This window comes from Drosophila sulfurigaster, chromosome 3 (genome assembly GCF_023558435.1).
Source record: "Drosophila sulfurigaster albostrigata strain 15112-1811.04 chromosome 3, ASM2355843v2, whole genome shotgun sequence".
Taxonomy (NCBI): domain Eukaryota; kingdom Metazoa; phylum Arthropoda; class Insecta; order Diptera; family Drosophilidae; genus Drosophila; species Drosophila sulfurigaster.
In genome coordinates this window covers 51,688,806-51,715,484 of record NC_084883.1, presented here as the reverse complement: position 1 = coordinate 51,715,484, position 26,679 = coordinate 51,688,806, and the positions used below count along the sequence as shown (strand labels likewise).

The 26,679-nt window shown below is 36.7% G+C and overlaps 2 protein-coding genes across 3 annotated transcripts; one reads left to right on the top strand and one right to left on the bottom strand.

Annotated features, from left to right (window-relative positions):
- Window positions 1–2,528: 2,528 nt before the first annotated feature.
- Window positions 2,529–6,752, bottom strand: LOC133844266 (ras-related and estrogen-regulated growth inhibitor). Its single transcript, XM_062278181.1, has 3 exons — window positions 6,109–6,752; window positions 3,086–3,216; window positions 2,529–3,012 (listed from the first exon to the last, which is right to left on the bottom strand). The coding sequence occupies exons 1-3, from the start codon at window positions 6,191–6,193 to the stop codon at window positions 2,608–2,610; spliced, it is 621 nt and encodes a 206-aa protein (XP_062134165.1). The 5' UTR covers window positions 6,194–6,752; the 3' UTR covers window positions 2,529–2,607.
- A 2,171-nt stretch (window positions 6,753–8,923) lies between these two features.
- Window positions 8,924–26,319, top strand: LOC133842019 (uncharacterized). 2 transcript variants are annotated; one of them, XM_062274909.1, is made up of 6 exons: window positions 8,924–9,007; window positions 22,236–22,420; window positions 22,482–23,312; window positions 23,372–23,520; window positions 24,438–25,221; window positions 25,289–26,319. In XM_062274909.1, exons 2-6 carry the CDS (start codon window positions 22,339–22,341, stop codon window positions 25,639–25,641), a joined length of 2,199 nt encoding a protein of 732 aa, XP_062130893.1. In that variant the 5' UTR covers window positions 8,924–9,007; window positions 22,236–22,338; the 3' UTR covers window positions 25,642–26,319. The 2 variants fall into 2 exon arrangements, with proteins under 2 accessions (XP_062130893.1, XP_062130892.1); XM_062274908.1 differs by having other exon boundaries at window positions 8,950–9,153.
- Window positions 26,320–26,679: the final 360 nt, after the last annotated feature.

Sequence of the window (26,679 nt, the reverse complement as noted above, 5' to 3'; positions counted from 1 at the left end):
TATTCCTATTCCTATTCCTATTCCTATTCCTATTCCTATTCCTATTCCTATTCCTATTCCTATTCCTATTCCTATTCCTATTCCTATTCCTATTCCTATTCCTATTCCTATTCCTATTCCTATTCCTATTCCTATTCCTATTCCTATTCCTATTCCTATTCCTATTCCTATTCCTATTCCTATTCCTATTCCTATTCCTATTCCTATTCCTATTCCTATTCCTATTCCTATTCCTATTCCTATTCCTATTCCTATTCCTATTCCTATTCCTATTCCTATTCCTATTCCTATTCCTATTCCTATTCCTATTCCTATTCCTATTCCTATTCCTATTCCTATTCCTATTCCTATTCCTATTCCTATTCCTATTCCTATTCCTATTCCTATTCCTATTCCTATTCCTATTCCTATTCCTATTCCTATTCCTATTCCTATTCCTATTCCTATTCCTATTCCTATTCCTATTCCTATTCCTATTCCTATTCCTATTCCTATTCCTATTCCTATTCCTATTCCTATTCCTATTCCTATTCCTATTCCTATTCCTATTCCTATTCCTATTCCTATTCCTATTCCTATTCCTATTCCTATTCCTATTCCTATTCCTATTCCTATTCCTATTCCTATTCCTATTCCTATTCCTATTCCTATTCCTATTCCTATTCCTATTCCTATTCCTATTCCTATTCCTATTCCTATTCCTATTCCTATTCCTATTCCTATTCAAAATTTAGTTTCCTCTTAATAGAGTATCTATTAGTCATATTTTAATATAAAACAAAGTTACTTCATAAGCATATTTTGCTTGTAACTAAGTCGATACCTTCCTCCAGCTGACCTTGATGTGATCCGATCCGATCCGATCAGATGCCTTCAGGTGCATGCAAATGGACTTCCAGAACATTATTATGCCGATTGGCCCATAATTAAAAGTTATTACAGCACCAATTGACCATACGATCGGATAATTGCATAAAGGCATCACAAACAGCCACCTCCCAGTTGCTGTAACTAGCACAGCTGCTTGGCGGATCGGCTCAGCTGCTAATCAGTTCAACAAATTGAGCCACAGAAACGACACCTGGCCCAGACCCAGGCACAGTTACACACAGATGCTGGCAAATAGAAGGGCTGCCAGTTGGCTCGGTTGGTTGCCAACCAACTTTCAATCATAAATTAACATTAGAATTTTAAATTCGCGACTAACTAATTAAAAATAGTTGTGAGATTTCATGCCCCAAGCATGCTACTGTTGCTGTGGCCCTCTGTGCTGTTGCTGTTCAATTCAGCAATTACAAGAAAATTGTGCATTTCATTTCTCTGCCGGCGACAGTTGCCAAGTAGAATAACATTGCAGTTCCCTTCCCTCGCTTCCCTAAGCCAACTGTCAACAGGTGAGCTGTGGCCACAAAGTCTGCAAGTCGACGAGGCGTAATGAGGCCGATTACACAATAATCATGCGCTCAGACAGAGAGACATACAGAGAGAGACGGACGGACGGACAGTGGGTGGTATGCGTGATGCGTGTGGCGTGGTCATTCATTGATTTCGCTCATCACTTTTGGCAAATAATCATACACGCACTTGCTTAAACTCGTATGTGGAGCTTTCTGTTCGTCTCTCTGTCCGTCTGTCTCTCTGTTTCTTTCGTCGTCTGCTTGTCAATATTTTGGTTTTAGTTGAACAAACACAACAACAGACTGTGAGCGATGCACGCTTATTTTGTCAGCTCAATTGGATACGGTAATAGCTCTATAGAAAGAGAGATGATGAAATGTCCACAAAATATCTCACTGCTCTACCGGATGTTGTCAGAAAGTTTGTGTTTTAAGTTTAAATTGATGTTAAGTATATAGAACGGCAACATTTGTATTTTGTTTTAAGTAGATATACGTATACGCTTCAATGGGGCTGTTGACATTGGCTAATTAAATGCACACGTGTTCAAAAGTTCGCTTAAGGGCTGTCACGTAGCCCTAGAGGTCGATCAAGGTCGAATCTGTGAATCAATGTTGTCTATCTCTAATTGACATGAGATGAGATCCTTTAAGAACAATTGTAAATTGCATTACTATTAAATTGCTTGCATTTTTATTGAACTAAGTAATTTATTTGCACTAGAGCAGAGCAGCTGACATTATATATATAGATGACAACAATTTTGATTACATATTTAGTATATATAATTAATTTATTGTTTGCAAGATACATTAATCGTCTGTTACATTTCGAATATGTCACGAAAGTATGCTATACTTTGATATCTTAAACAATATTTGAACTGCAACGGATTTTTTCGCAGCGACTACTAGCGCCACCTATGTATCAATGCAGTAATTATACTTTACTAACTTGCTAAGCTTGCCAAGCAACTGCAAAAGCTCGCTGATATGAAACTTTTAACGGTTGCGTGCAAGCTGACTGCTAAGAGGCAAATAAACAAAAGCTTGTTTTATAAAGTGGCTGTTAAAAGTATTTAACTATATGTATTTAAATTAAATTATAAGGTATAATAATAAAAACAGTTTACTACGAAAAACAGCGTCAATTTCTGGTATGCATTAAAAAATGGATTTATTTAAACAAAATGTGTGAGTGTGTGTGATTTCAGTCTTTTGGCAAGTTGCTGTCGCTCTTCCCTCTGCTGTAGGGTCTGGTGCCCCCAAGCATGCGTTCGAGCAGACTCTGCTTGGACTTGCGCTTGCAGGCGAGCACCTCCTTGCACAGCTCATTGAATACCTCGGCCACCTGATCCACATGATCCGCTGCTGAGACCTCGCTAAACTTGCACTCAAAGTCTTTGGCCAGAATTTCGCCCTCATCGCGACTGACCTGACGCAAGTGCACCATATCCACTTTGTTGGCGCACAGCTGAACGGGCGTATCCGACTGCAGATCCGATTTGGCACGACGTATATAGTTGAAGCTGCGACGATCCGTTATGGAGTAGACAAGCAGCAGGCCATCGGCCCATTGGATTAGCTCGGCGGCATTGGGAAATTCATCGTCAGCCTGTCGCCAAAAAAAGAAAATATGCAAAATAAATATTTGTATATTTATTGATGTAAAAGGTTGAGACGCTTACCTTGGGACATGTGTCCAGTATTTCGAAGAGTACCGGCTCGCCATCGACCATGGCCTCATGCTTATAGCGACTCTCAGTCTGATGATCATATTCGCCGATGTAGCGCTTCGTTATGAAGCGCACGATTAGGGCTGCAATTAAATTAAATAATAGATCATTTGACTAATATGTATTTAATTTCCACCTCCGTGGATCAGGTGTAAAGCGGGGTAACGCCCTCACACGGGGCAAGGGCAACAACCCTCGAAACACAACTTGGACTTGCTGCTGCCTTTGGCTTTGTTGTTGTCATAGTGGGTCAGCACTTAAGCTGTAAACTCCTACGACACATCACACACAACAGCGGCCTCCTGAGGCAGGTGGAAAAACTAAGCAGCGCCTGCTGCGGGGTTAATAAACTCGGCAACAGCAAAAGCGACAACAACAACAACACATTTGGGCCGTTGCGTGTTTCAAGCAAACAAAACAAAGTTTCTAGGCCGCTGCGAGTGAAGAAAAGGGACAAAGAGGTGGCAGAGGAGAAGGGGGCAGGAGGTGGCTTCCTTGGGGGTATGTCTCGAGCTCTGGTCATTCATTTGCATGGCAAGTGCTGTAAGGTTCTGGCCAAAAGGATAATGCCTGTAGCAAACAGGGTCGGGTCTGTCTATTTCCAGCAACCAAGCCGGGTGGTTTTCTTTACTTGTTATTTCTGTTGTTTTCATTTTTATTGACAATTTTCCCCATTTCGATCATTTATTTTTCTAGCAGCCGCATGTTATCTGCAGTGTATTTACTTTTTAAAAATTTTTACGAGGTCAACATTTAAATTTTTGTTAAAATTACGACAAAGACCGACGCCAGGCGTCGCTGGTCGCTTTTCTTTGGGCATTAATCGTGCTCACGTCTATGTGTGTGTGTGGATTTGGCCTGGTGGGCGTTTTAATTGCCCCACACGCATGCCACCCCGATTCGGATCTTATGTGGCATTAAATAATTGTGCCATATCGCCGACGCTGTGGTTGAATGATCTTCTCTATAGCATATATATATATACTTATATGTTCTCGATTTTACTAGCGGGTTTTGCTCGTCATTCTACGTGCGTTTTCATAGCCATCAAGAAATCACAGCAGAAATGCGGAACGCAGTTATTGGATTCTCATATTCCGTGGCGGAAAATATGTCAACAAATGTTTCACATAAAATATAATATATGGTTGCTTGTGCCTCGACTACATTTGATTTATGTTCTCTGCTCTGCAGACGAACATTTCTTAAGAAAGTATTTAACTTGAATTATATTTATTAGCGCAGAAAGACTTTATGACTTAGAAAAAGATAGCTGAATTTGGTTAAAGCAAATTTAACTATTAGAATAATCTTAAGTAAGAAAGAAATGGGGAATATCTACTGTGAAGAAGTTCTACTAAAGTTTGAAAATTGTTGGTAATATAAACCACTAAGGGAAGGCACTAAAATTCTTATAAAAATTTAACACTAAAAATTAAAACCACAAATTACGAAACAAATTTAACTATTTGGAAACGAAGCACAAATTACGAAACAAATTTATTTACTAGTATCGTTGAATAATCTAAAGTAGGAAAAAATAGGAATATTTGCTATGGATAAGTTTTGCTGAAGTTTTATAAAATTACTAATAAAACAAAGCTAAGAAAAGGCATGAAAGATTCTTTCAGAATTTGTCAGTAAAAATAAAAGATACAAATAACGAAGGGCATCAACATAAGGGCTCTAAAATTGTTTATCAAAATAAATCAGTAAAAATTAAAACCACAAATTACGAAAGAAATTTAATTAATATACTAATCTTAAGTAGGAGAAGATTGGGAATATCTATTAGGAAGAAGTTTAGCTGAAGTTTTGTAGTTATTGCTAATAAAAAACACTAAAGGAAGACACAAAAGTTTTTATCAAGTTTTGTCAGTAAAAATTAAAATTACAAATTACGAAGAGTATCTTATATCAACCTCATATATGTAGACCAACAAAATGTGCAATAAAACCTTATGTTGGCATGCAAAACTTAGATTAAGTAATTAAGATAAGTGAAGTAGTTCGTGTATAGATTTGCGCTGCTGATAAAAGAAATAAAGGTGGGCATGAAAGTAGTGTGAAATGCAAATAGCCGAGTCATAATCGCAGTCAGCTGATTGCATGAGGAAGCGTCAAGATTATAGTTGAGGTGTGTTCACAAAACAATTCAGAGAAGTAGTAACTAAAAAGACTTCTTTATACTTGGAAGTGAGCTATCATTAAAAAAAGTGTGTCTCTTGCTGCTCTTCCGCTCTTAAATCCACGCGGAGATCATGACATCTGTCAGTCGGCACCTCGACAGATATTTTTTCCACATAAGTTTAAGTTTATTTATTGTTGGAGCATATTTTCGAGTCATATTCCCCCTTGGGGGAATCACACAAGCGGAACTTATTTTGTTGTATGTGTGTGTGTGCTCTTTCTCAGGTATTACGACATAATTAAGCATCGGCTAAAGCCAATGGGTCCAACAAAATGTTACAAATTAAAGTTTTGGGGCTGACAGGCAACATCAATTTGCGCTAAGTATAAAATATGCAACGTCGTGATCCCGCCCCAAGAAGTATTCTGGATGTGCATCATAAATTAGTGCATGGCCTGGGTTGCAGAGCTTGTCAAATCAAACGGTGAGAAACGATTACAATGCTAGAGAGCAAGCTACTCAACAGAAACAGCCACAGATACAGCTACAGATACATTTGCAGTTGCAGATACAAATACAGATAGAGATCGACATAGATATTTGTACACTTAGCGGCATGCTAGATACAAAGAGAGATACACAAACACATAGATAGATGTATATGTATATGTATGTTGCCACTTTATAAACAAAACAAACAACATTCTAAATATATACGAATCGGCGATTGCTCAACTAATTTGCTGTTGCTCGGCATTCTAGTCGGTGGTATCCACACTTCTCTCTATATATCACTGCTTAAGGCCCTTCTGGAGTGGTATTATACTATATAGTTTATGCTTACCGCTCTTTCCAACACTGGGCGAACCGATAACCGCGATCTTGAGCTCTGTCAACGTTGACTTTTTACGCCGTATGCGCGTCGTCATCTTGCGGTTTTGCAATAGCCCAGTTTACTGTATTAATCGGTGGGAATTGCTGCGATGTATATGTATGTGTGTATCTATGTGGTGGCTATAGCTACAGCTACTATATATGTACGTATGTGTGTATTATGTATCTGGTTCTTTTGGCCACGCCAGGCACAATACCTAAATATCCGTTTTGTTGTTTCTGTTGTCTGTTTCACGTTGAATTATGCGCCATTTGGTTTGATCACAACAAACGCCAAATATTGGCCTACAATTACAGTCTAGGATTTCTCTTTCTCTCTCTCTCGCGTTTTCTTTGTCTAATTTATTTTGCTAATGACTTTTCAATACGAGATACGTTTGTTTCAATTATTATTTATATGTATTCCTTTTTGAGTATTATGTATTTGCACTTTTCCATGTGGTCAAGAACGAAATTCTTGTACGCGTATTTATTTATTTTAATAAACAGTATTTGCTTCAGCTGATCTCTCGGCTGCTAAATATTGTCTTTTTGCCACTAACACCCGGCCGCAAACTGCTTGCGATTTGTACGACTTACGAATTTGTACTAAAGCCAAATCTGTTCTACGCCGGAACGGAACAGAACGGAGCCGAACGGAACGGATTCCACCGATCTTCTGCTTTTCGCGAACCGATCGCAGAGAGCGATCGCGCACTCGGACTGTCCAAAAATAGCTGCCAGATAGAGAGACGACGACGACGACAACACGAAGCAAACTATCCAAGCAGTCAGCCAGCCAGCCAGCAGCCAGCAGCCAGTTGGTGATCCACCCAACCAATTGTCCAATTCCATCACATGCCCTGCAAAGGGTTAAAGGGAGCCAAAAGGCTAATCGAGGAGATCCAAAATAGCTTCTGCCACTGCTGCTGCCATTACAACTGATTGATACATTTCATTGCTGCGCATTAGGGCACGAAAGTTGGCCCATTTCGTAGTCGTCTCCTAAGTTATGGTGAATCGGCCACAGTTCGCTTGGCTTTAAAAGTCACGTTAAAATTAATTTTATGGGTACTTCCCCTTGATTTCAGAAAGCAGCTGGTGCTGCTGCGGCTGCTGGCAACTGTTTTTGGGGTTGCGATGGAAACAGATAGACCTTGAAATAATAGGAAAACAATACACTTAATATTGCTAAACAAACACAATTTAATTGAAGTGGTTGGTTAGATAAACATAAATTTACAGAATGTAGCTTAGAATTATGATGACGAATTTTTCTATTAGTTTTTGTCTTACATTGAAACTTAATAATGATTTATCAGACACGTAAACTTATAGAATATTTGAAAAATATTTTTAATAAAAATGTTTTTTATACACTTAAAATAATATAATCAAATTTAATTGAAGATTGAAATAATGTTGCTTCATCATTTTATTAAACTTTGATATTTATACACTTTAAATGAAATAATCAAATATAATTAAAGATTGAAATAATGGTGCTTAATTCTTTATTTGAACTATCAGTCAGAAGAGTTGACTGTTAAGAATAAAGTTTAGGACTATGAGGACGAATTATTCATTCTAATCTTAAAGAAGATCCATCAGAGAAGTATAATAATAGAATATTAAAATTCTTATAATAATGATATTTCTGCACTTCCAATAAAATAATAAAATATTAATAAAGATTCAAATAATGTAGCTTAAATCTTTATTTAAACTATCTATCAGTTAAGTTAACTTTCTTAATCAATCTTTCATAACATTGCACTGTTTATTACGCTTAATTTAACTCAAACAACGTACATAATATTCAAATGTATTTAAACGAAACAAAAGACTGTTTGTTCTAGTATCAAATTCGGGGTCACATGCAACTGATTCGAGTGCAAAGAGCGAGACATTCGCCCCTAAAATAAACACTATTAAAGAACCTTTTAAATGTCTTTTAGTTATGCGTTTTCCTTAATTAGGGAAATGGCGTTCAGCCATATCAATCATATTCCAATATCCACGCACTCTCTACTCTTACGTACACACGTAGAGAATAGCGATAAAAATACACCCTCAACGACATGCAAGCTGCACGTGGGTTTTGTCCTGTTTTGTTTCCGCATCCCAAAAAACTCTGCGCGGGGGTGTGTCTGCGTTGACTGACTTTTTTTTTTTGGCTAAGGGTTGCAAAGTGCTCGCCAGACAAACGGTCAACACATTTCGCTGCTGGAAAATCTTTTGCACTTGCTGTGGAAAGCGTAACAATTCATTATATAACATCACCCAAGTGTGTCAGTGTTAGTTTAGTGATAGTGCATTGAGTTTGTCATCAATTATTGTCGCCATTTATTTTATCTTTCGATTACTTGTAAGCTAATCTGCTAATAAGCTTAAATTGGGTTAAGTATAAGTGAATTACTATAGAAGTTTTCGATTTATTAAATTTATTTTCAACTGCAAATACATTTTTGATTAAGATTAAAGATCTCTCTCCCCTAAGGCGGCTACACTCGCTGATTTCCCACGGTCGCCTAAAAGTATGCAAGAGAATTTCGATCAATTTGCGCATTGCCAACTGTCTAGTCGGACTCTTATACTAGCACATTTGTTGTTGGCAACACAAGTCGCATTGGCGCCCAGCAAAGGCCAAAGAATGAAACACAGCTGGTAAATAGTAGAAGACTTGACTCTGTTGCTCTGTGGTGGTTGTGTGTGTGTTTGTGTGTGTTTGTGTTGGTGCCAGTGACATTAGCTTGCTTCTGCTTGGCTGCTTGGTTGCTTGGCTGCTCGAGCGCTTCGTTTAGTTTTCACTCGAACGGCGAAGCGTTGGGAGCGCGAACGCGGCACGCTGAAAAGAAATAGAAAAAACGGTACGAAAGTCGCCCACGAACGTCGTGGCAACGTTTTTTGGCTTCTCACTGTTTTGTTGGCAGCAGCCGCCAAAAAAAAAACATTTTAAATAAAAACGAAAATACAAAAAACGATTTTGAAACCGACGCGCGACGCGAGCTTTACGGTGTGTGGTTGTTGTTGTTGTAGATGTTGTTTATTACTAGTCTTGTTGTTGTTGTTATTGTTTTAGTTTCTGGTTTAATTTGTGTTTTTGGCTAGTATTGTTGCTTTTTTGGTTTTTCGAAATTTATTTTCGTAGATGTTACAAACAAACATACATACACATATATAAAAACACGAGCGAACTGCAGTTGTTGCCTCATCTTCTACCTCTTCTTCAGTGTTGGATACAAATATATCTTTAAAATAAAATAAAAAAAAAGAGCAAAACACATAAATACGCATTTCTTGCGACAGTTTTTGTGCGTGGAATCTTTGCCGAGTGTATCCAAAATGTATAATGCCAATTGGATCGTATAAATATAGAAATAATCCACTAGCGGCTACTTTTGTCGCAATTAGCATATTAATCGATCGAATAGTGTGTGCCAAAAGACAGTGACAAATGCTTTTTATTTTAGCTACGTGACTCATTACATTTAATTCATATAACATATGAATTAAAAAAGTGTGTGCCAATAAACTGACTTAATAAATTGAGAACAATTAGATAAAACGCATTTAATTGTCGAGTGCTAAAAAAAACCTTTAAACTTTCAAAATTTCCAATTAAAACGCTGACATATTGAAATATCTAAAATGTTAAGTGGTCATCTAAAAAAGAGATAAAAGTCTCTAGAGATCAACAATCGAGCCCACTCAAAAACTTGTGATGTCATATTTTAGCTGGCTTTGCGGTCACTTCGAATGAAATTAAAAGCGAGTAAATAATGTGACTTGCCAAAAAGCACAGCACAAAACTGTTGCCAAAAAGGCAAAGTCAACCAACGACATCATTCGTTGATTCCCCGACTGACTGACTGACTGACTTTTCGACATTGGCTGCGAACTCGGTTCGAGCAAGGGTTGAGGAGACTGGGCCAGGGATGTGGGACAGGAAGTCGTTGTCCCCAATAGCATGTTGCATTCACTCTAAGGATATTGTGAAGACACGAAACAGAACTAGAACTCAAATGAGCAAAACACACATATAAGTGAGGGAAACAAAACATGAAAATGAAATCATCACACCAATAAAAATCAAGAGCGGAGAATGGTTGACTTATACATACGCTTCATTTGATTTGAATATATTTTGGCAATACATATTTTCAAAAATGTTGACAATTTTTATATAAAAATCAATTCAGTTTATTCAAATTTATATAACAAATATCAAAATTCATTTAAGAAATTTATGAATTTATAATTCATAACAGAAATTAATAAATTTATAAACTATGTAGGTAAATTCAAATATTCATTTAAAATTGAAAAAGAAAAAGAAGAAAGAAATTAATTAAAGAAATTTGTAAATTTTTAATTGATAAAATAAACTATAAAACTCAATTCAAATTTATTAATATTCAATCAAAGAAATATTAAAATAATAAAATTAATTTATTGATTTAAAATTGATAAAAGAAATTCATTAGTTTAAAATTGTTAAACGAAATTTTAAAATTTCAAATTGATTAAAAATATTTATTATCTAAAAATTAATAAAGTAAATTTAATAAAGTAAATTTATTAATTTTTAATTCATAAAAGTATACATCCTAAAATTGATAAAAAAAAGTTTAAAAACTGGAAAAAATTGATAAAACTAATTTATTACTTTACATTTCCAAAGAAATTTTTAAATTTGAAATTAATACAAGAAATCGTGTTAAATGAAATTTTAAATTTTTTATATTGATTATTATTAAGTTTATAATTCATTGAAGAAATTTATAAATTTTTCATTGATACAAAAAGTTTAACTTTTGTCTGGTTTTCGATCAATATTTAATGTTCAAGTATTTAATTCCACTTTAATTCCCTTAGGGTATAAAAATCGATGAATATATTATATGTATATAGTATGCATATCTGCTACCTATATGTATATCCATCTGTTTACACAGAGTTGGAGTTGGAGTTGAGTGTTGTTTGCCACTTTGCGAGTTTACGCACTGAAAATGCAATTTCCGTGGCGACAGCCTGGCGACAAGTCCATGAGAAAAATCACTTAATGCATTTCACTCCCTGGCGAGGGGAAGAGGCAACTCCCCCCTCTCTGTGTATTGCACCCTCTCGTGCATTGTCCTCTCTCCATCTCTCTTTTAACTTTTTCCACACCATTCGGTCGAGTAATTTAATTAGCCAAGCGCACAATAACGCAACTGAATTGACGCAAGGATAACGCAGCAGGAGGGCAGGAGGACAAAGGGCGGAGGGCGGAGGGAGGGAATGGAGTGGAATGCACAGAGGTGGGAATAGAGTGAAACCTTGGTTACTAATTGCAGACAAGCGCTAGGGAATCATTAAACGATGCGTGGGACCAGCCACAGCAATGGGCAACCGACAACCGACAACTAAAAACTAATGGCAGCCTGACGCAAGCCGTGAGCAAGGCCAACAAATTTACTACATTTATACCCTGTAATAGAGGAGGTAACGAGAGCAGGTGTACGCAATGAGTAAACACAATTGTGTTGACCCACAAAAGTAAAAGTTAAAAATAGTTTGCGCAAAGGTAAAAATAAATCGGCTCATCTGCCCGTCAAGATCTCAAGCAGCTGCTCGATCATTAATGTTTATTCAGTGTATACCCTGCACTCGTAAAGTTTATAATTATATTCGGAAATCAATAAAAATGAAAATAAAAATAGCTCAATTTGTAGTAGGGTCTTTAAAAGTCGAGTATGCATTCGATTCGAAAGTAACAACTTGATTTTAATGGCGCTTTTATTTTCTGCCGATGACGTCGACTTCGTTTTGTCAACCGGCATCGCATGTGGCGTCATAACATTGTTGCATTAAGTGCCTCAACTTCTACCTCTTCTACACATATGCGAACATATAGTTGTCGACCCGATGACTGCTCTTTTTATTACAGTTGAATTTAATGCAGAATCTGAGAGTATAAGTAGGGCACTATGACAGGTCAGTCAGGGGTTGCTTTCGAAATGAATGATGACCTAGAAATAAAAATCTTTATTATAATATGCGCATTTATCTTTGAAAAAGAATGTTGCGCATTAATTTTGATTAATCCGGAAATTCAAATTAATCTTCTACTACATCCCTCTAAAGAATTGAGTAATTTTTCAAAAAAACAGAGGTGACAACAAATGCCGCCACACAAATAAATGTGGAACAGTTGAAGAACCACCCTTTCTTTTCTTTTTTTGGGGGAGCTAGTAAGTGTAGATTGGCATTAAAAGCGTCGTTAGCCGGGCGTGCCATCAATATAGCTGGAAATCTAGACAGGACACGGCAGAAAAGTTAAGAAAGAAGAAGAATAGAAACCACCCTGCAGATGGTGCGTGTTGGAAAAGAAATCCACCCTTAGATTCAGCAAACCACCCCAAAAATCTAAGAATCTAACGCAAACAAACCTTAAAGACACCTTTCTGCTGGAATTCGATACACTACGCGAAAAAAGGGGTATTTTAAATATGTAAAATAATTCAAGTCGCTTAGCTAATCAACCTAAAAGCAGTTAGTGTATTTCATCTTCACACAACTCTTACTGTTTCATTGTATTGTTTTGTAGCTTGAACTTGAATTCGCCAGTCGAAAAAGGTAGCGGAAACCTGACAAACAACTTTTGGAGCTGCAAACCGGCAGGCAGCGAGGCATTCTAATGTCAAACAATGGTCGAGACCCACACAAACGGGTAAATCGATAGGGCTGCGAGGGCTAAGGAGCTCAAGCGCAGACATCATATAAAAAAGAGAAGAAAAAATGAACGAAACTAAAAAACACGAAACAAAATGAGCAAAAGATAAAAATGAAATTTAAATCACAAAGACGAAAAACGAAAACAGCAACGCGTTGGAGTGTATCCACACACACACACACAGACACACACACACACACACTGACAATACTATATAACACATAACTATATATATGACATCATTGGACTCATTCAGCTTTTAGCATACGAGAGAGTATGATTTAACCTCAACCGGGGCATTAAAATCATGTCAGATATATAGAGCCATCTATTCCGAGTTTCAGATATGCTTCTGATTATTATTATTATGAGCTTGTCTGTTCGCACATCTGTTTGCGATTCAAACAAAATGTGCTGCAAATGTTTCCACACACAAAAGACGATGGCCAATTAAACAGCAGCCGGTCCCAAAAATACAAATAGTCTGCAAGTAAATAGAAATACAGAAGAGAAAATAAAGATATAAACAATAAGATAATGAGTAATGGAAATGAAAATGGCATAGGGTCTTTTCCACCTTTTGCATGTTTATTTAATGAAGCTCATTACGATTTAAGAAAACTACGAAACAATGTGATAGATATTAATCTACAATGTCTTTTAGACATTATTTTTTGTGCTTGGGTGTCATTTATTATTTGTTTGTAGTATTTGTGTCACAGCCTCTTGTTCAAGAATTTGATGACTCAGTGGCGAATTGCAGAACAGACAGAATAAGTACACACAGTTACAGCGACAGATACAACAAGCAAGTAAGCTACAGGCGAGTGTGATCGACTGTAAGATACCTGCTATCATTTTTAAATAAAAGCAAAGAAATACGGTATTCATTTCAAAATTTACTTAATTAATATACCACAAGAATACTAAGATATTCAAAAGGCTATATTTGGTATATTTATATGGTATTGCACTCAAAATATACCATAGGCGAGATACCTGCTACCCATGGTGTATAAAAGCAAAATAATACGGTATTAATTTCAAAATATACCAAATTTATATACCGCAAACATACTTAAAAATATACTAAATTCTATATTTGGTATATTGATATAGTACTGCATTTAAAATATACCATATGCAAGCTACCAGCTACCCATTGGGAATAAAAGCAAAAAGTGCGGTATTGATTTTAAAATATACCAAATTAATATACCACAAAAATTGTAAAAATAAACCAAAGTATATACTTGGTATATTGATATAGTACTGTATTCAAAATATGCCACATATATTTGGTATATTAATATAGTAGTGCAAATATACCAAAGAATAAAAAATATACCATAAGGTACATAATATACCAGATTGTCAGCTAAAGCTACTAAGATCCGTGACTCCTTCTACCCGTTACATACATTTCCTGCAGACACAAACTTATAATACCCTTATACCATATGGGTAGCGAGTATCAAAAAACATTTATAAGATGCACAAATACATTTGCGCTGTTAACTAGTGCGGATCTGCGCTCTGTGTTTGTTTTGTTGTTCTGAAATTGGGGCAAACTTTTTCTGGATTCTGTTTTGACGCGCGGAGGGTCTCGAGAACACATTACGATATAGACGGCTTGTCTGCGTAGCCAATTCAATGTCAGAGACAGAGACATTAATTTAATGCTTACATGTTAAATTTAATCCAACTTAAGTCAAGGCGCCATTCAGTCAGCCAGTCAGCCAGCCTCAATGCCAATGCCAAGTCTTTAATCGGACAAGACTGGAACTGAAGTTGAAGCCAAATGGAGAAGAAGGAGATGTCGAGAAGGAGACTTTGTGAATTATTGAGAACATCGCCAAGTTTGTTGCGATTGCATTGCGAGTAAACAATTTCCTGTTCATTTGCCGTGAGTGACAGGCAACGTCAAAGCTAACTTGTAGCTGCAAATGTATCTCTGTGTATCTGTTTGTGTATCTCCGACTGATTCCTTTTGTGTTCTTGCACCGCATTTCAAGTTGAAGTTGAAGTTTTCAGCAAACTTGCAACGAACGCTCTTGGGGGCCGGTTAGACGAGCAGCACGTACAAAAAAACTGCATTTGTCGTTGCTGCATTTGTAATCAAGTATTTTTTTGTTAGGAAATGATTGCAATGCGTGACTTGCCTCATCGACAAAATCGCTGAATTGTTCGTTTGGTCGTGTCACTGCCATTTGGACTTCTTTCTCCCATGGCTAAGGTTTTTCTATTGCCGCAACTTCCTCTCTTGTCTTTTTTGGCGTCGATTCACCAATTTTTTTGGTGCTCAATTTAATGCCTTTTTCGGCTCTAGGCAATTAATAATATATGTAATTAATGCGCAATTGAACAATTACATTTCAATTAGTTCGACTGATCGTTGCGAGCTACTGTTGAAATATATACAAAGTTGGATTTGGAAACTTTCGATATGAGGCAAGGCCAATGGAAATTCATTCAGCACGCTTGAGAGCTAGATTACATGCAAATAACTTGTACTATATGTAAATGTCGCAGCGATTGAATCAACACGATGATATCATGCCTGAAACTCTGACTTCATAGTTGGACTACGAAGTTTGGCATGCAAAAATGTTTAGAATTTACAGTCAGACTGTTGCTTTTTGTGATGTAACTATTGTAAAGAACAAGGATTAGCTTTTTAAAAGTTTCGAACTTACAGATTCATTAATGCTTTTTATAATGGATCTATTTAGCAGATGAAGGATGGAGTAAAGTTTTGAATTTAGCTTAGATCACAGTTGCAAAGATTAACTAGCTCACTTTACTATGGGAATGTATGGATTAAAGTTGCTTAGCTTTTAAGGTCATAGTTCCAAAAGATAAACTTTGTTTAGTTTTCAAGATGTATTGTAACTTTAAGGATTAAAGTTTGAACTCAGCTTTCAAGATCACTATTTCTAAGATTCATTTGCCCACTTCATATATACAAGAGTTCAGTTAATTAAAAATATGCTCATCACCCTCTTTCTCTCCACCCACGTAAAGAGTTAAATTATTTTGACATAGTTCTAAAAATAAGCCAAAAACAAATGAAAATTGTTCTAGTCGAGATCAGCTTTCGCTCTGTTTGTCGTCTAGCACATATTTGTGTGTTGTTGTAAATATAGATCCATACCGAAAAAACAAAACAAAAAAGCATACCTTACGTCACATGCGTCGCTTGGGGCTGAGGCTGCCCAAAAATGATGTCATCTACGCATTGATCCACATAGCTAACTAGCTGCGTCATCTATGGGGTCACGCCACCAACAAATTGAGGCTGAAATAAATTTTCGGACAGTTTAATGGAGCTTGCCACTGACTGTGGCAAGGCAATGTAAATTAAAACTATATATTATATACAATGCTTCATTCATGCTGCCGATCGAAGCCTAGATAAACAACTAGAGACAAATTGAATGCGAATGCAACAAGTGGCATGCTGATCACAGATCGAACAATGTTGCTTCTCACAAATGCAAACAAATAGTTTTATACAATTTGTTTACACAATTTTTTTTTTAACTGATTTCAACATAGTGTGAGCCAAAAATATTAAGTAAAGAAGAGAAGATCTATTGCTAAATAATATAGAGAATGCTGGACTTAAATTTACTCGAAGTAAAATTAATTTCGATTACAAAAATTTGTTTATAATTTACTCGAAGTAGAATGAAGTAGAATTTCGATCATAAAGATTTGTTTATAATACAAATATCAATAGTAAGCCAATAATCAAAACGATTAAATATAATTGATTGATCAGATTATGATTTTCCCATTACATATTGCTCCATATTTTCATAATACCTCTTTCAAAATTCAGCTCTCTGCAGGGTATTTCAAAAATCATAAACAAATTGTGCTTTTCACAAATCTAGTTTCTATTTTCGACTGTGACAGTTTGGTAAGAATTTTCGCTGTGCGGAATTCGTTCATGTGTGTGTGTGTGTGTGTATTTCCAGCATATACATCGAAGCAGTCTAATTTTTAATTTCCACCATTTTCCCACCCATGTTTCATGCACTTGCCACTGCTTTTGTTGTTTGACCCAATTTATGGTCATTCCTAATTAATTAGCCGGCAACAAACACGAAACACAGACCAACGAATCGCCACCCCAAAAAGCAACCAAGTGAATGCAGTTTGTGGCATTCACATATGTGTAGGTTATTCAGTTGTGGGGAGAGGGGGAAATGCCGGACTGGGATTGCGTGTGCCCTCCCAGGGGCGTGTTTCGAAATGATTATAATTCAAGCAAATGTATTTTAGAGTGTATTTAACGTTGAGAAACGCGCCCAAATAGTTGCTTCTATTTTTTGTGTGTATTTCTGTGGTGATAGCATTCCAACATACTCAGACATTCCTTAAGTATATGTACATATATATCTATGAAGAACGGCCGTCGATGATTGAATGAATCTAAAGGTTATCGTCGCGTTTGAATAGCAATTGAATCATAAACATAAAACTCACTCGTAACTCATTTGTTTATAGCTTCTCTTGACATTGCAAGCAAAACCGTCTTGCCTAGGGATGAGTGTATCGTGTGGATTGCACAATGCGATAATCATTCATAGGCCTCAACGGAAACGGGCTTCATAAATTGGCCAACTTATTTTGGGCTGGGATCATTAGCTTCGTGGTGGGCGCTTCACACACCTCGATCTCAGGAAGTTTCAGTCAATAATCATTCATAGTTATTACTGTCGATGGCAGTTGGTGTAGGTAGTCATAGGAGAAGCTTGATTAATTATTGGTAATTTCTAGACTTAAAATTGACAAAAGAAAAGAAAGATAATTAATAAAAGTTACTTGGGATTTCGTGTCACGACTTGGGCGCATCTCTATATACGAGTAGATTCATTTATCTAGCTATAGGAAAAGTAGGTAATTTTCCGATGTTAAAATTGTCAAAACCAAACATAGTTAATAATAAATAGTTAGTTAAAATTTTGTGTCACGACCTTAGCGTAAATTTTAATGCAATCTCTCATCACTAATGCTAGCGATGGCACTTTGTTGAGCTATAAGAAGAAATTGATTACTTATTAGTAGTTTCCTTCTTTAAAAAAAATTAAATCTCAATATAACATTAAATTTAAATTTAGTTACTTGTTTTTTTTTTTGTCGTGACACGACTTTTACACATCTCAATATACCCACTTATCGTTATTAGTTAAGAAATCGGCTTGTGTAGTTTTAGAAAAAAGCTTGATTAATGATTGGTAATTTCCTGCCTTAAAATTGAGAAAACAAAACTCTGTTTGTTGCGATTTGTGTCACGACTCTTGCACATCTCTATATACAATCTCTCATCGCTTTTCCTAGCGATGGAAGTTTACTCAGCTATAGTGAAAGGCTTGATTGATTATTATTACTAGCTCTGCTGAGCTACATATAAGAAAAGCTTGATTAATAATAGGTATTCAAACTAACATAGATAATAAACATTAGTTTTGCAGTCGTGTCACGACTCACACACATCTCTACGCAACGTGTTATAACTATGGCGGCATTGGATCGTTTGATTTTTGTGGGCAGCAGCTGTTAGCTGTTGTATGCATAAAAATATGCAATTAAAATACGCAGTTCAAGAAATAATACTACGTGCTGAATGTGTGAATAAACAATAAACAATAAACAAAACGCGGTCACTGCCTCTCTGCACAACCCGAATCCCAATTAAGCGAACACTTTTATGGGGCGTGCCAAGACAAACGGCACAAGAAACACAAACAGTAAGTTGCGATGATTGTGACACGTTCATCATCATCGCTTATAGCAACAGATTCGCATAATATCGATGCGTAATTTATTTGGCATTTGCCTATTATTTATCCAGTCGTAAAGATCTTTTTTCCTTGAGGTAGCGCGGCGCCTTTTTAAAAGTCAAAGTTTGCCGCCCGAAAATGTCAGACGGAAAAACAAAAGCAAATCGGAGAAGAGATTTATTTTTGTTTTTGGTTTTTTGCTGTTTTAGATTTTGTGTACTTAACATGAAATTAGCATTTTGTTGCGTCGTTCAACGCTCGAGCGAATTTTGTAAATAAGCGAGGGGATGATCTAATTTCAAAGTGATCAAATAGACAGTACCCTAGACCTGTATGAACTATGTGGAGATTGTGAAATAAAATACAACAAATTTCATAAATGAATTACTCGCTTCATTCATTAATACATAGATTAAAGTGAATGTGCGTTCGCTTTGTGTTTTCAGTTTTTCCATTGATTTCCGTTGACATGTTACGCATAATTAAACGTTGACTTTTCATTGCGCCGCGCTGTCTGGTGGCAAGCCCCAAAAAAGCAATTGACCCACATAGTAGAAGTTGACGACAACAACAAATATTGCAACTGCCGCCGACTGCAATTATCCAAGTTGAATTTGTGTTTGTCTGCTGCCCACAGAGGTGTGAAAAGATGTTTGGCAACCCAAAGCTAAGCTGTTTGTCCAGCATTATTTGTTTGAACAGCAGTCTTATCATATAATTAAGTTCGCCTTTTTTTAATGGCTTGTTCTTTGAGATTACAATTCAATGAGATTGGTTTTTATACAACCTATAAATCATGTTTACGCCTGGGTGTGGAGCTTTGCTCTCCCAGTTGTCTCAGCGATGCGTCATCGTCTGATTAGTTTACAGATTTGTTTGTAGGCATGATTTATAGATTCATTTCTAGTGATTCATTTATACCAAATAGAGAATCTGCAAGTCGCCTACTTTGTCTAGTTCCCTTTAGTTATTTATTTATATTTATTTTATTAGCTCTTTTTTGTAGCGTTAAGTATTCAAAAGTGGAATTAAAGCCGACAGCAATTGCTCATTGTCAAGGTTCTTATTATGAGCTCATAAACAAGTTCTTACTGTTTTCGATTTGTACAGCTTGAATAGGCTTTTCTACACATGCTTAAGAGTCCATCAATTTTATTAGTTGAGTTGTAGTGCTTACAACATTACCCTTGGAATAGATTGTTATGCTCTGAGCAGATTGAAAGACTCTCCGCTGTGCTGTTGTTGTAAAGTCTTTTGAAATGTAACAGATGTCTGTGGCTGTGGCCCATCAGCTGAGGCTAAGTTGATGAACAGCGAGGGGCGTGCCCGGGGAGTCAGAGTTGGCGTCTTCCCACTGTCAGTTCTTTTAGGTCTACTGATTCGCAGTGGTGATGTAATTACTAGCTGCCTGGTTGGCAGCTTTAACAACCGGTTTGAGCACTCTCTGACCGACCGCCTGCCAGTTAAATACAATACCCTGACGTGTTATACGTGAACTCGAATCCACAAATCTTGTTTATGTTTATGTTCTGCGTCACAGTAAAGAAGCAAAAGGAAAAAAGTGCCACAGTCTGCGTGTGCCTCACTTTCCATTTCCCTGGTGTATTTTATTGTCATGCATCAAGATCTTCACTTAAGATGAGTGCAAATTGCAGCCACAGACAGTGGAACGTGGAACGTGTGGGTGCAGTCCATCAACCTTATCCCCATTACATCTTCGTCATCCATCAACTGCATCTTCAGTTAGCAATGCAGTTACGAGTATTATGCAGCAATTTACCTCTCAACAGACAACTTGGTCTCTCTCGCTATTTGTATACTCTACAGTCTGATTCTTATCTCTGCGACAACTGCGAGGCGATAACATTGAAAAACTGTTGACAGCTAATATTTTATGAATATGAATTAATGCCTAGGACAGCAACAAATTCCATCTATTTTTATGACAATACGTAATTGATGCTGTGCTTGCGGTTTCTCACTTTCTCAATACCCTGTAATTGTTCCAATTGATATGAATACAACATTTAGTGTATACAGAGTGTGCTTCAGTTCATCTTTTTGTGGTTTCTATATTGTTTATGTACAATTAAACTGATATTTTATTTCAGTTCAACGGTGCAAATGACCTATTGCCCTTCGGCACTTGTTCATTTTGACACCCCAATGGCTTCTAGCTTCTATATTTTATGTGTGAATATGTGAATATATATATGGTACATATGTGTGTGTCATCCCAATTTATAGAATTCGATATTGAGAATTTATTTGAGCTATAATGAAATTAGTTGTCGAAAACTCTCAATTGATAGGCATATCAAATTGCATTGGCTTGAAATGAAGAGACAATAGCTTAATAATACGTTTATAGATAGACGTTAATTAGTTAACAAGAGACTATAAAATGTACATTAATATGTTTTATTGATTAACAATGTATGTAATTACGATGAATTCAATTGTTGGTAACTTAGTATTTATTTCTCTTCTATAGAAGAAGTTTTACGTTTTAGAAGATATAATATTTTTCTCGTAGGTACATATATTAAGGAAATGTATTTAATCTTTAATTTGTGTGTTTACTATCCCAATTTGTATTATTGTGGCACTGCTTGAAAAGGAATTTAATTAGTTGTCGAAAACTCTGGATTAGTATTAAAAGGCATATCAAATTGAGTTGCCCAGAGCATAATAAAATATTTCTAAAAAGACGTTAACTACCTAACAAGAGCCTATAAAATGTACATAAGAAAAGGTTTTATTGATAATAACATAAGCGTTTTTTCATTAAGTTGAATACGTGTTATTTCCTTTATTTTGTATTTAAAAAATATATTAAGCAGAATTACATTAAAGTAGATTTCAACTGAAAGAGTTAAAAAACATTAATGAGTTTCATATTATATCTTTTTCATAGTTTATAGAACGCAATGAAAATAACTAATAATTTTTTTTTAAATAGTTGCATACCTTGTAAATGCGAATGATATTTTATACCATTATTTTTGAGAATCATAAATATTTTTAAACAATTTAAAACTATCTTAGGAAAATATTTTAAATAGTTTAGTTTGGAGAATCATAAATATTCTTGAACAATTTAAAACATTGTTTCGAAAATGTTTTAAATATATAAAAAATATTTGCCTATTTTGAAATATATTTGATGAACATTATTTATTGTTATTTGTTTACATATTATATTAATTATGTTTTTAAAAATACTTGAATCACTTTGCTTTTTTAGTTAGTTGATTACAGAGCATCTCTCACTCGATCATTCTTTTACTTCGGCCCCACTTTGTTTGCCTTGTTGTGGTTACATTAGGTAGGCGACATTAGCAGATTGTTTACCCACAGTCAAGCACAATACGAGTACAACACGACACAAGGTGGTTGCTGCTGCTGTTGTCTGTGCTGTGGCACTTGTTGTTGCATGTGGCACTCGATGTTATCGCCTGGGAACTCGTCCGTATCCACAGGCTTTTTAGTTCATTTTGTAGCAATTAAGTTTATGATTTCTGCAACAGACTGAACATAATTAACTAAACATAATGTGTTTTATCTCTGATTCTAATTTATTTATAGGCTCCTCAAAACGATTAGAAAGAAACTGACAAATATACGATAATTCACAGAGACTGTCCCCTAAGTATATAGAAACTATAGACTTTTAGTTAATCCCAGCAAAATGGGTTTCCAAGGCGGCCACAGTCCGCGTATCAACAAGACGTTGATATCCCTGAAGCTGGTTGTGTTCCTTGTGATCAGCGGTAAGTCGAAAGACAATTTTGGAATGTATTAAACTTTTATAATATGGAATATTTTACTTAGGTATCACTGCGCTGCACATTGTGCATAACGTAAAGCCGGTGTTGCTGAGTTTCAACTTCAGAGAGTATCGCAGTATCACAATTACGTCTGCCATTTTATCAGTTTTGGGACCGTTGATAGTTGGACCTTTGGCCGATAACATTGCTGCCAAGAATCCAAATGGCTTTGGACGCAGACTGCGTTTTATGACTGCTATCTTCCTCGTGCTCTCTGCTCTCTGTTCTGTTGGCCTCTTCCCTCTATCAGAAGTGAATCGCGAGCCAGCAGAGAGACCACAAGTCAGCTTCGGCTGTGATGGCAATGGCGCTTACATATTCCAGAAACAGTGCACCAATGAAACCTGTAGGGATTATGATGAGTTGAAGGGAGTTGTCAATCTCACACGTTGCACCTACAGCTGTCTGAACCCGAATTTCCATGAGAACATGTATCAATTTTGGCTGGGCGAATTGCCAACAGCAGCGCCCTCAACCGAACATAGTTCCGAATTCGATTACGAGGAGGAGCAGACAAGTGCCACCACCGAAAGACTGCAGCCCAGAAGTCATCTCGATGTGGTTGAACTTCGCGCAGATAGCGCTGGCATTGAGTTGGCCAGCACTGAGGAAGAGCGCACTAAGCGTCAAGCGATCAAAGGCAGCGCCAAGAAAGTGTATGTGGAGCCACCGCATTTGTGCAACGTGTATCGCGATGAGCAGGGCAAGGAGCTGGTGAGGAACTGTCATGTGTACACTGAGGATACGGCCAGCATTGTGATGAATGCTATCATAGGTGGGTCACTCAACGAGCCGGTGACCAACGAGACTCATGGCTGGTGTCAATATCCAGTGGGTAAGTATTTAGCTTAGCTTGTTTGCTCGACTCTTTTTAATTCCTCTTCCCGCTTGTAGACGGCATCAAGTGTAATATACCCGAGCAGCAGGTGGAGTACATGAAAAATCTGAAGAAGGGCAGCAACTGCCAACCCATCATCGAGTGTCTCATCGTCAATCCCTACAATAGCGAAGATTCCGTGCTAATCGAAGCAGATTGTGAACATGTAAGTTAAGCGGTCAATGAAAAGTTTTAGAATCAGGACTTGGGTATTGGTACTAAGAATTTAAATTTGAAAAGATAAGTTGAGAAAATTTGGAAGTAGGAAAATGTATCTTGTTATTGATGATAAAATACTAAGTTCTCTTTAAGGAGAGATAAAATCTACACTGAAAAAAACAACTTCTTAAATTAGATTTTGATATTGGTAATAAGAATTTCAATCGAATGAGTCAGAATAGTGCATGACGCATATTGTTTAGCGAACATTTGATATCTTTGAAAATCGTATACTTTTTGGATCACAAATCTTATAATAAGATGAACTAGTAAGAAAGTTATTGTCGAGTGTGCTCGTCTTTGAGATACCTGCTACATATTTTTTATAAATGCAAAAGAGTGCTTTATTATTTATAAAATATACCAAATTAATATACAGAAATAAATTCTGAAATATACCGAAGGCAATAGTTGATATATCGATATACCATAGAGTACAAAATATACCAGATTGCCACCCAAAGCAACTGAGAACCGACTACAGTACTAAATTACTTCCTAAATTGAGACAAAACTCTGAAAGTCAAAAAAAACTTTTCTAGCATTTGCAATTGATTCGAGAATGAATTTTGTAACCTGAATCTAGTATTTAAGTTCTTATTTTGGGAATTTGGTATTTTTTCAATGTTCTTAGCTTAAATAATTTCGACTTCAGGAGGTTTGTTTTAAGAACTCAATTTTAAAGAAGAATATTGTTGATTTTAGAAAATTGTAATTTTATCAGTGTACTTATTGATTTAAAGAGGTTATTTATATTTCAAATTAACACTAACAGTATTACTAAAACACTGGCTTCAAAGACCTTCAGCTTGTTTTTCAGTGTAACTGTTACTCTGTCTAATCAAAATTTCTTTATATTTACAGTCCGTTGGCATCTTTAGTAACAAGGAGGTGGTATACACGATTGTGCGAATCCTTGGTGACATTTTCGCCTTGGCGGCTCTAACCTTGCTCAACACCGCCATTGTGATTGCTGTGCGTGAGACTTCCGAGGGACGTGGCGAGGTGTGTCGCCAATATGTTTGGGGCGCCATTGGCTATGTGATTTTGTTCTCGCCATTCGATCTGCTCTTCGTGCAGAATCAACCTAATTATCATGCTGCTGACGCTGCTCTGATCATCTTCATTGTCTGCTTTGTGCTGGCTGCTGTCGTCCTGCTCTTTGCCTCCCAAATGCCTCTCAGTCCTCCCGAGTGGTGGTGGCACACCAAGACTGGAATGCTGGTGGTGCCGATGTCTGCTATACGTCGCTATAGTCCAGAGATTGTGGTGCTCACTGCGGTGGCCTTCCTCTTTGGCTTTTTGTGGAGCAGCATTCACAGCTATCTGTTGTGGACATTCCGTGATCCGTATGCTGTCAGCTATGCGGGCATCTTACTCATCGCAGCTTTGTTCTTCAATGTGGATCGGTTTATTGAGTACTGTGGACACTCGAACATCTTCATTGCTGGCTTTGCTGTCTTTGTGATTCGTTTCACTGCGCTGAGCGATCCGGACTGCGATTGGTTGACTTACATCATGGAGATCATAGAGCCAGCTGTGATTGGCATCATCTGGATTACGATTATTCTGTACATGCGTCATGCGATGCCAAGAAAACTCACGGCCACAGGACAAGCTATTGCTGTGGCTGCCTTCTTTGGCATAGGTAATGAAAGAATCTCCTTAAAGAGAATTGGATTTATTAACTTATACATTTCTGGTCTTCTTTTTAGGCAAGGGCTTCGGTGCCATGGTTGGCTTGTGGCGCAATGAGAAGTATAGACAAGTTTACTATTGGTTCCACACCTACGAGTACTTGGCCATCCTTGCCTTGATTATTGCCTTTGTCTATTTCATCCTGTATAATCTGCTGCTGGCGCCTCGCTGCACTGCCAGAGCACAGCATTCGGAGGAGTTGATCTCCGGCTCGGCCTCGCAGAACTTTGGTCATCAAGGCAATGGCAGCAATGGCACTGGGACTCAAGGTGGACCGGGTGCCTCACTTAATGGCAATACGAATGGCAGTTACTCGCCTCTGAGGGTCTACCACAATGAGCGGGGGAAGAAGGGCCAGTTTAGATATTAAACAAATACTGATATATTTGAGGGAGGCGATTATTTGCTTTGGCACAGATATAAAGATAAAGATTGTCGATTTTAAGAATTTGAATGTGACGCAATGCACATTTATTTACCCAAATGCGGGGGCTATTTTTGCTAAGTGTATACACTGAGAACCAAAACCAATCAAAAACACTGCGAACGAAATGCAAAAGTATGAACAACTTTTTAAATATAGAATCTCTTTTATTTGTTATTTAATGCAAACTAAGCGTGTTCGTAATATTAATTTTATGTCTACAAAGTAATTAGTTAGGAAGCTGCGACGCCCAACACACAAAACAAAACAAAACAAAACAACAAAAAACCATAAGTAAACAAAATATAAAAAAGAAGGAAAATGAAAAAATAAACCTATTAAAATGGAAAATAAGCATGCAACTTCCTTCCCTCTGCTCCACCATTTGCCCTCCGCTCCCACCACGAATGTCGCTATGATTTTATGAGGTTTCATAATGAAGGCATCAAAAATTAAAAATTAAATAAACATTTGCGTGATTTTAACAAGCATACGGAAGCATATACTCGTACATACACATACACATACACATACTATATAAACTGTAATAATAATGCAACAGAAATGTAATTATACCAAAATAAAATTAATGATAATTTTATGTTTTCAAATTAAGCGAAACAACCGTTGTCGGAAGCTCGTTAGATTTCCATTTCCAAATTTATTTAAAATTTAGTTTTTGCGTGTTGACAAAACCAATTACCTGACTTTATTACTTTCGGGTATTTGGAAAATTTCAAATTTTAACTACACGTTTTCTTATTCCGAACTTCTCTTAATAAGCATACTATTAAATGTGATTCCCCATAGATGGATGTTTTCTTGAGTATGTTAGCAGCGCCATCTACCAGCAACTTTGCGCACATTCAGCACACTTAGCCAATACAAGCACTACAGCTAAAGACAAAATTTCTACAGCTTATCCGAGACACAAACCAAGCCAAGCTTTTTCATTATAAGCGCCACGATTTTGTGCTCACACCA

Bases quoted from the DNA above. Each gene is read 5' to 3' on its own strand.
- LOC133844266 (XM_062278181.1), bottom strand. From the start codon at position 6,193: ATGACGACGCGCATACGGCGTAAAAAGTCAACGTTGACAGAGCTCAAG. The intron at 3,217-6,108 runs GTAAGCATAAAC...ATTTAATTGCAG, and splicing joins GCCCAGTGTTGGAAAGAGCG to CCCTAATCGTGCGCTTCATA. The intron at 3,013-3,085 runs GTAAGCGTCTCA...TTTTGGCGACAG, and splicing joins TACTGGACACATGTCCCAAG to GCTGACGATGAATTTCCCAA.
- LOC133842019 (XM_062274909.1), top strand. From the start codon at position 22,339: ATGGGTTTCCAAGGCGGCCACAGTCCGCGTATCAACAAGACGTTGATA. The intron at 22,421-22,481 runs GTAAGTCGAAAG...TATTTTACTTAG, and splicing joins TGTGTTCCTTGTGATCAGCG to GTATCACTGCGCTGCACATT. The intron at 23,313-23,371 runs GTAAGTATTTAG...TCCCGCTTGTAG, and splicing joins CTGGTGTCAATATCCAGTGG to ACGGCATCAAGTGTAATATA.